Below are 9,429 nucleotides of genomic sequence, written 5' to 3' on the forward strand. Positions count from 1 at the left end.
ATTCTAAGTTTTTTCATTTTCTTCATCACATTAATTTTTAGCCGCTTGCATGGAGTATTAAATGTAGGTAAAAAAATAACTAATTACACAGTTTAGTTGAAAATCACGAGATGAATCTTTTAAGCCTAGTTGATCCACGATTGGACAATATTTGCCAAATAAGACGAAAGTAGTATTATTCATCGGGTTCAAAAAATTTACAAAGTGAACAAGGCCCTAGTTTCACGCGTTTTAGAAACTAAATTTGGAGTTTTTTTTTGTACTAATTAATGTCTAAGGAAAGAGACAAACGAGGAACATTTTGCTCCAAAGTTAGCAAGTCTCCGGTCTTCACCCTGGGTGAAGACTGAAGACTGAAGAAAGCCGTTGCCAATGACCCAATAATGTCATCCACGCAAACCACTTTACTTTGGTAAGAAAAAAGATGTGCGCTGTAGTCAACATCACACCTCTTTAAATTACTACGATTGCAAAGAAAGAAAAGATCCAGTAAAAGTGAGTAGGAAAAATTAAAGCAGAGAGACTTTTCTGCATAAATTTTGCACTTTTGGTAAATCTTAGCAAAGGCAATAATATATATATGTCACAACTCACAAGTGGCTTCTGCAACGGTAGCAGCTACAGTGATCTGCTCACGATAAATTTACCACGAAGCTACTTTTACTACTCCTGGCTAAGCGCCGGGTATGGATATTTAGAGCCTGTTTAGTTACTCCTTCGAAAATTTACACTATATCCTATCGAATGTTTAGATACATACATGAAGTATTAAATATAGACTAAAAATAACTAATTACACAAATTACGACTACTTTACGAGACAAATCTTTTAAGCCTAAGTAGTCTATAATTTAACAATATAGTGCTATAGTAACATATATGCTAATAACGGATTAATTATGCTTAATAAATTCATTTTATAATTTAATGACAAATTCTATAATTTATTTTTTTATTAATATCCAAACACTACACACACCCTAAAATTTTACGCCCTTCCAGCGCCTTAAATCCAGCGATTCTGTCGTCCCAAAAAGACGTGGACGTTCCGTACACGACAGAACCCTCGTGGGCCCCACCTTGTACGTGCATACGGGCATTTACGACGACGACTTCCCGCCTTCTCTCTCATCGTGGCTAGGGCCAGCCAGCCGCAACAGCTGAAACCCAGCAGCCGAACACAGCCTGTGACTTGTGGGGCCCGCGCATGGACCCGGCCACGCCAGCGCGACAGCGACTGCCTCGCGGACCGGTGGACCGACGACGCCAATCTCATGAGTCGTTGAGCCGCCTGAGCGTACGTGTGCACGCCAAAACTGAACTGAATTCTTTGGACATAAGTAAATTTCACTAGTCTACCAATATTTTGCGGTAACTATCATAAATATGCAATATGTTAGGGGTGTTTGATCCGATTACTAAAATTTAGGAGATGTGTCGGGAAGATGTTGCATGAGATGTTCGGATACTAATAAAATAATAAATTACATAATCCATCAGTACTCCACGAGACGAATTTTTTTAAACCTAATTAATTCATCATTAGCACATGTTTACTGTAGCAAAACATTGTCAAATCATGGACTAATTAGGCTCTTCTCGCAAATTAGTCGTAAACTATGTAATTAGTTTCATAATTAATCTATATTTAACACTCTATGTATGTGTCCAAACTTTTGATTGGACAGCGAATAAAATTTAGGAGGGACAACCAAACAAGTGCTCCATGATGATAGACGAGGACCCTCTCCTCCAAACCCTAGCCGCCGCGCCCTCTCCCTCCCCTCCAATCTCCAGTCGCGCCGCCGCCGGAGCGGTCCGCCGGCAAGGCTGCGCGACCGGCCAGGATGGCGGCGGCGTGGCCCTCTCAGCCGGTTGTGTGGCGGTGCTGGACGACGCGGCCAGGTGGAGGGCGAGCGCGGCGGGGGCAGGGCGGTGCAGCGGTGGCGGACTTCTCCGTCATCGGTGTGCAATCGCCGTGGCGGCGGACGGGCGGATTTGGGCCCTGCGGGCCTGGATCTGGCGTCCTCGGTCTGGGCTAGTGCTGTCCCTCTGCCGGCAGTACCCTGCTCTGTGTGGTGGTGGATCGTCGGCGGCGGCTGGCGTGCCGTTCGTCTGGCGGCGGTGGCGGCGGGTCAGGATTGGGCCCCCTAGGTCTGGATCTGATCTACGGTCAGGGCCGGGGATGCCCGCCTTCTGAGCGTCTCTGATGGTGACCTTCCGGTGAAGGCGGTCTTCCACGTTGGCCGGGCGCAGTGTCGACGGTGGTGGCGGCGGCTTGGGCGAAATCCTTGCCTGGCGTGTTACGCCGGGCCGGCGGCGGTGGAACTTCTGTGCCACGCACCTTGTTGAAGGCGCTGCTGAAGCCGTTGGTCAGTCCGTCCCTTGCTGCATCCGCGGGCGTTCAATAACTGGGTGAAAACCTAGCCTGGTTTCTCCGGGCCGGCGGCGATGGCGCAGGCGCGTCGTCGAAGTTCTTGATCGCCAAGGCCGGGCAGTTTTCCCGTGTGGTTACCCTGTTCGGTGTTCAGCTCAAGGCGGAGGCGGCATTCGTTGGCGTAACAGCTCGGCGTTTGGTGGTTTACACCAAGTGCTTCGTGCTGTTGCCAAGGAAGAAGCATCCAGTCTTCAATGGTGGTCGGTGTCCAACGTTTTCAGTACCTTTATTAGGTCTGACAAACGTGTTTGGCGGCTTCGTCTTGACGTTGGTGATCTTATTCTGTGGAATTGACATCACGGTGGAAGTCAGAGGTCACGTAGGACTACTCGAGCTCCTTGTTGGGGATGTATTTTCTTCGGTCAATTTCTTTCTTTAATTTTTGATGCTGTAATAATTTGGTCTGATTCTACCCACGGGTAGATGAAGCCGGATAGTTTCTATCCTTTATCTAAAAAAAAAGTGCTCCATGATGGACTCATGGTTTTAAGTTGTTTTCACAGGACTACCACAACTTTAATCACACTGAAAGCCTAGAACTTTAAGGAGATTAGTGTTTTTCACCTCTGCTTTGGAGGGCAATAGTTATTTTACTATCTTTTTTAAATTATGATTTTACCCTTATTTTTTTTGAATAGAAAGCCATTATTTGTCTCTATTTTAGACAAGGGTATGTTCAGCTGCTTTGTATTAGCTACTGCCACTGCAAGGAGGCAGACAGCCACAGTAGCAACAGATGTTGCTGAAACTACCTGTCGAACAAGCCTATATTAACTGAAGGCTGAGTAAGTAAATTAAACAAAAAAAGAAAAATTAAAAGATGATACTAATTGCTGGTGTTATCCTAACCATCTTAGCTTTCGTGGATGGTTGATTAAGCATATGCAACTTTTTAAACTTTGCTTAAATTTTAAAAAATTGCAAATTTTGCTATAAAAAATCTTTTAAAATGCTATCCAAATATTTGATATCAAAACAAAGGTTAAAATCATATAGTACTAAAAATGTAGGGGCAAATTCACGTGGAAAACTAGTCTTTTTTTTTTAGTTGAGGTAACACCATTAACTTCTCTCAACGAAACAAGGGTAAACTTTGTCTTCGTTTTGAAAAAATAGAAGCAAAATCATAAAATTAAATATATAAGAACAAAATCAAAATTAGACATCAAAATAAGGGGCCCCATTTTTTTCCCCATTTTCGTAACCAGTACAATGGTGTTATAATGAATTTGTTTTATTTAGGCCAAGTAAACATAGTATAGTACTCACATTTCGTAATGGGCTCGACCATAGTGTAGATTAATGGGCTAGAGAAAGTAGGCCTGGCCCATCTCGAGCAAATTTTTTTTTGAAGCCCATCTCGAACAATTTTGGTGCACTTCTAATACCTTCAGCAGTCAGCACAGTTAGGTCAATTGTTTTTTTTTCTTGAGCAGTCTTGACAGCCTGTTTATCATTAAGAAGACATTTAGGTCAATTGTGTGCGCCTAGAACTCATTTGGTTGAACAGCTCTGAGTTACTCAATTAGCTTTCTGAAATTTGCAAGACTCTGCACATGTGCGCTACTCAATTAGCCATGATACATTGTTTTTCTCTTACAATAAAACAGCATCCGGCTTATCAGCCGCAGAAAACGACATTTCTTAGCGGAGAAAAATGTGTTTCCTCTCTATTTATCTTCATTTGAATGTTTCGTTGTATATTTATGTACGATTAAGGGTCTGTTTGAATACACATGGCTAGTTACTAGTTCTTAGCGTCGAAGTTCTTGATCGCCAAGGCCGGGCAGTTTTCCCGTGTGGTTACCATGTTCGGTGTTCAGCTCAAGGCGGAGGCGGCATTCGTTGGCGTAACAGCTCGGCGTTTGGTGGTTTACACCAAGTGCTTCGTGCTGTTGCCAAGGAAGAAGCATCCAGTCTTCATTGGTGGTCGGTGTCCAACGTTTTCAGTACCTTTATTAGGTCTGACAAACGTGTTTGGCGGCTTCGTCTTGACGTTGGTGATCTTATTCTGTGGAATTGACATCACGGTGGAAGTCAGAGGTCACGTAGGACTACTCGAGCTCCTTGTTGGGGATGTATTTTCTTCGGTCAATTTCTTTCTTTAATTTTTGATGCTGTAATAATTTGGTCTGATTCTACCCACGGGTAGATGAAGCCGGATAGTTTCTATCCTTTATCTAAAAAAAAAGTTACTAGTTTTGGAGCTAAAAATTAGTAGCTAGTTGGCTAATAATTAGTTAAGTCTTGACTAAAAAATTAACCCACCTATTAGCCCTCTTATTTAGATGCACTAGAGCTAATTTTGATTACATTAACTTTTAGCTAGCCAGCAATTAACAATTAGGCCTTATATCCAAATGGGCCCTAAGTACGTGTTTCCTCGTTCCTACGCCGGTAATTTCTGACGCAACCATATGATGGGGAGCTGTGAATTTTATTACGCAAGAATGCTTCGTTGTTGACTAGTGAGGCAGGCAGGCCTAGGGAGGGGGTGCCAAACATGGGGAGTATGAGTATGCATGTTTGCCTAAACATAGCCGAGGGACGACCAGGTCAAACGTTGCGTTGCCTCCCCGGCGGGCCGGTCCCACCAAGACGTGGCGCTAAGCAAGTGCGTCGATCCTCTCTCTTGTTCCTGTTATCTCTCTCGGCTGTCCGCTGCCCCCGTGATGTGAGCGCGTTTCTCTCCCGTCCTCTCCTCTCCTCTCCCGCAACAAACACCTGCTAGCTGCTATCGATCTCCCTCTCCATTGCCATCTCTCTATCGCATTGCTCGAGCTCAGAAGTCAGGCACAAGCAGACATGGTGATATGATACCTCCTCCTCCTCCGCATATATCCTTTCTCTCTCTGTAGCTACTAGACCTCTCTCGTATAACTAACTAATTGCTGATCATGCTAGGCTACATTTGAGAGATGGATGGCAAATGATATTTGAAATGAAATGAAATGACTCATTATCTTCCTGTATGCAGGCGAACTCTGCGTCCGGCCTGGCGGTGAACGACGAGTGCAAGGTGAAGTTCCGGGAGCTGAAGGCGCGGCGGAGCTTCCGGTTCATCGTCTTCAGGATCGACGACAAGGACATGGAGATCAAGGTGGACCGCCTCGGAGAACCAAACCAGGGCTACGGCGACTTCACCGACAGCCTCCCCGCCGACGAGTGCCGCTACGCAATCTACGACCTCGACTTCACCACCGTCGAGAACTGCCAGAAGAGCAAGATCTTCTTCTTCTCCTGGTAATCATATATATTCATCATGCATGTGCATGCAGCTCACGTGTATACTATGCAGCAATGTGTATCTGATTAACCAACTGAAAATAATTAATGGCCATTGCCGATCAATATATGTGTAGGTCCCCTGACACTGCACGTACCCGGAGCAAGATGCTGTACGCCAGCTCCAAGGACAGGTTCAGGAGGGAGCTGGACGGCATCCAGTGCGAGATCCAGGCCACCGACCCCAGCGAGATGAGCCTCGACATCGTCAAGAGCCGGACCAACTGAGATCATCGTCATCATCCATCACCGAGCAACAACACCAACACAACACCTCCATTATATATTCATTCATATCATTTATTAATTTCAGACCCACCCACTGCTAATCGTCCATGAGAGATTCATCCGTGGACTATGCTCGATCTCTTTCGTACGATACAATTTGAAACCTTTCTATTTTTCCTAATTACTATGTATTCCAGGTTCATTTTACTTGTAACCATCCTTCAATTCTTTCTGTAAGGATGGGAGCATATATGTGGCTATGCCAATTGTTGGGCATAAGAATGCATTTTGTTTCTGTAATATAGAAAACCCCAATATATTTAAAGCAACAAGTTATTGCCAAGTTACTTTGCTTGTGAACAAATTTCATACCACGTGTCCATTTGTTTAACCTTGGTATAAACGTGTCACACCTAGTAACAATAACCAAACACCAAAGGGCTTGTTCGGTTAATTCTCGATCCAAGAGAATTGAAGGCGGTTAAAAGGATTTTGACTTGTAGGGGATAAATTCCTCTCAATCCTTTTCAATATCGTCCTTGGGTCGTTGACGAGTTAATTCGTCCCATTTTATCTCGTTCAAAAAAACAACCGCAATCTTAATAAACGTAAAAACATTTGAAATGTCCCGTTTCAACATGGAGATATGACCAACTGGAAACAAGCATACATCTAAATCGCAAGCATGCAGGCACAGCATCCAAGTGATATTCATGGTAGCTGTCCCTACAATCAAATAGATAGTCCCAGCAACGCTCCTGGACAGACTCGTTGCAAGACTTCATCCAATTGAAGTACCAGCAGAACATTACTACTGCACAACCGATAGCTTTGCATTGGCAAATCCACTACTTTCCCTTCAATCAAATGTTCACCATTTTTTTTTTCCACACCGATAAAACCGAATTTCATTACCGCAGCAACGAAATTACAGAGAGTTTTCAGTTCATATCCGTCTTAACGACATACATCACAGAACATAACCGCATTCAGACACGCAATCACCAAGGGAACACATGCCTGAACGCACCACCACCACCACTAAAAGACTTTTAGACGCCTGACAGCAAACAGAGTGCCACACGATGATAACAAACTAACAGGATGACACTTGTGCTCTACTACAGCACCCCCAGAATTTAAGACTTGCTCCTCCCTCGCACATGCTTGCTGGCTTTGCTTGTGGAAGAAGAGAGCCGCCGTCTTTACCGCGTCAGCGCCTTGGATCACTTGGTCCTTCAAGTCTTCACTCAGCAGACCTGCCCAATAAGTAGGGAACGAGCAGATCATACAAACAATCTCAGTAGGAGATTTAATTCTCTTATCTTCAAAGCATACAGAGTTCCTAGATCTCCAGATTGCCCAGTAAACTGCTGCAAGCCCAACGGCATGCATTTGCGGGCTCTGAGGTAGAAACTTGTTCACCCAAACCCAATATTGCTCCATGTTGCTCGGCCTGCAGTCTGCACCCAATGAATACGCCAAAAGGCTCCAGATGTATTTTGTAGTCAAGCACTCAAAGAAAATATGATGAACACTTTCTTCCTCTGTGCAAAAGGCACAGGTTTTTTCACCTTTTCATTTTTGCTTGATTAAGTTGTCCTTTGTCAGAATAGCATTCTGTGATAGTAGCCACATGAATATTTTGATTTTTAATGGAATTTTCGATTTCCAGATTCTTTTGAAGTTAGGGCCATAGTCATACTTACACAAATATTTGTAAGTTGATTTAACAGAGAAAACATTTCACTTCTCCCAATCCCAAATTGCATCTTTGCCCTTGTTTAGTTCCCCCAAATTCCCAACTTTGGCACTATGCAAAAAGAAGATTTCCTGTCACATCAAACTTGCGGTACATGCATGGAGTACTAAATGTAGACGAAATCAAAAACTAATTGCACAGTTTGCTTTAATTTTGCGAGACGAATCTTTTGAGCCTAATTAGTCAATGTTTGGACAATAATTCACAAATACAAACAAAATGCTATAGTGGGGAATCTTTTACTGTGCAAAGTTTACACCTCCAAAGTTGGCCGAACTAAACGCGCCCTTTGTTATTATTAGTACAACAACGGTGTACAAGATCATGCAATCTACCCAATTGATTTTGCAGATCTTCATGTAGCCATCTTCTGAATTTAAGTTTCCACCTTTTTTGTTTCATGGTTTCCACTGAACATTCCTGATCTTCAGGCCCTGTTTAGATTCCAAAAATTTTCACCCCAAAGTGTCACATCGAATTTTACGGCAAATGCATGGAGTACTAAATATAGACGAAAAAACTAATTGCACAGTTGGATGAGAAATCACGAGATGAAACTTTCGAACCTAATTAGTCCATAATTAGACACTAATTACCAAATACCAACGAAAGTGCTACAGTAGCCAAAACCAAAAAATTTTGCCATCTAAACGCGCTTTCACTTGTCTCATACAAGCTAGGAAACTTGTCTGCCAAGGAAACAGGCCCACACCAACGATCATGCCAGAAACTGGTATTCTTACCATCATCAATCCTCAGGAGCCTTTTACCTGTGTGCAAATATAAAAGATGATCCTGACTATAAGCCACTAAAAAGTTAGAATATATCTTGATGTCACGTTAAACTTTCTTGCCTTTTAAGTCATTCCGTCCACTTTAGCCTCTAACGGTGTCAAGACGGATTAAATGACCATTTTACCCTTATAGTGGGACCCGTTTGTCAGCGATCCAAACCTTCCTCGTTATCTTCTCTTCAGCGCCGCCGCGGCCGAATCGACGACGCTCGAAAGGCGCAGCGCTGGGGGCATCCCCGGTCAACACGACCGGCGCCCCGGCCATCGCTACCGGCGTGTGGGCGAGCTTAGCTCCGCCCCGGACGCTGCTGCGCGCGCGGGCAAGCTCCGCCCCGGCAGTCGCGGGTGCGCGCGGGCACCGCATCCACCGCGGCCGCCGGCGAGCGTGCGGGCACGAGTGTAGGCGCCGCAGCCGCCCCATCTCGAGCCTCCGCCGGGCCCTTGCCGGCCACGGGCGAGACGAGGGAGGAGAGAGAGCCGCGGCGGAGTCGCGTGGGCCGTCCCGGACGCGAGCACCCCACCCCATCCCGCGGTCGTGCGGGCCGTCCTTCTTTGGGCTCGGCTTCCACGACGGGGACGACCGCGTGCGCTCCATGGCCCGCAGCTTTGGCTCCACGCGGCTACCTGCGACCGTCCGCTCCTGCTTGCTCGCTCCATCGTCGGAGTGGTGGTGGTGGTGGACGACCGCGTGTGCGCGGGACGGCCGAACGGGCAGCTGATCGAGGTGGGAGTAGGCATGCGAGAGGAGCTGCGGGCGCGGCGTCCGGCGGGCAGCAGCAGGCGCCGCCGGCAGCGGGGAGGCATGAGCGGAGGGCGTCGGCGTGATTAGGACTCAATGCCGCCGAGCTTCCCTTGCCCATCCTCGCAGCCAGTTGCGCCACGGCACGGCGAGCAGCGAGGACCCACAGTTCTTCCCGAGATAC

At 45.8% G+C, this 9,429-nt stretch overlaps 1 protein-coding gene across 2 annotated transcripts; it reads left to right on the forward strand.

Moving 5' to 3' along the window:
• Window positions 1–5,108: 5,108 nt before the first annotated feature.
• LOC136546770 (actin-depolymerizing factor 2) lies at window positions 5,109–6,297 on the forward strand. Of its 2 annotated transcripts, XM_066538742.1 has the most exons (3): window positions 5,109–5,245; window positions 5,415–5,680; window positions 5,800–6,297. In XM_066538742.1, exons 1-3 carry the CDS (start codon window positions 5,243–5,245, stop codon window positions 5,948–5,950), a joined length of 420 nt encoding a protein of 139 aa, XP_066394839.1. In that variant the 5' UTR covers window positions 5,109–5,242; the 3' UTR covers window positions 5,951–6,297. The 2 variants fall into 2 exon arrangements, with proteins under 2 accessions (XP_066394839.1, XP_066394838.1); XM_066538741.1 differs by lacking the exon at window positions 5,109–5,245 and having other exon boundaries at window positions 5,409–5,680.
• Window positions 6,298–9,429: the final 3,132 nt, after the last annotated feature.

Source organism: Miscanthus floridulus, chromosome 3 (assembly GCF_019320115.1).
Source record: "Miscanthus floridulus cultivar M001 chromosome 3, ASM1932011v1, whole genome shotgun sequence".
Lineage (NCBI taxonomy): Eukaryota > Viridiplantae > Streptophyta > Magnoliopsida > Poales > Poaceae > Miscanthus > Miscanthus floridulus.

Coding starts and splice junctions, on each gene's coding strand:
- LOC136546770 (XM_066538741.1), top strand. CDS start 5,409: ATGCAGGCGAACTCTGCGTCCGGCCTGGCGGTGAACGACGAGTGCAAG. Junction 5,681..5,799: donor AAGATCTTCTTCTTCTCCTG/GTAATCATATAT, acceptor ATATATGTGTAG/GTCCCCTGACACTGCACGTA.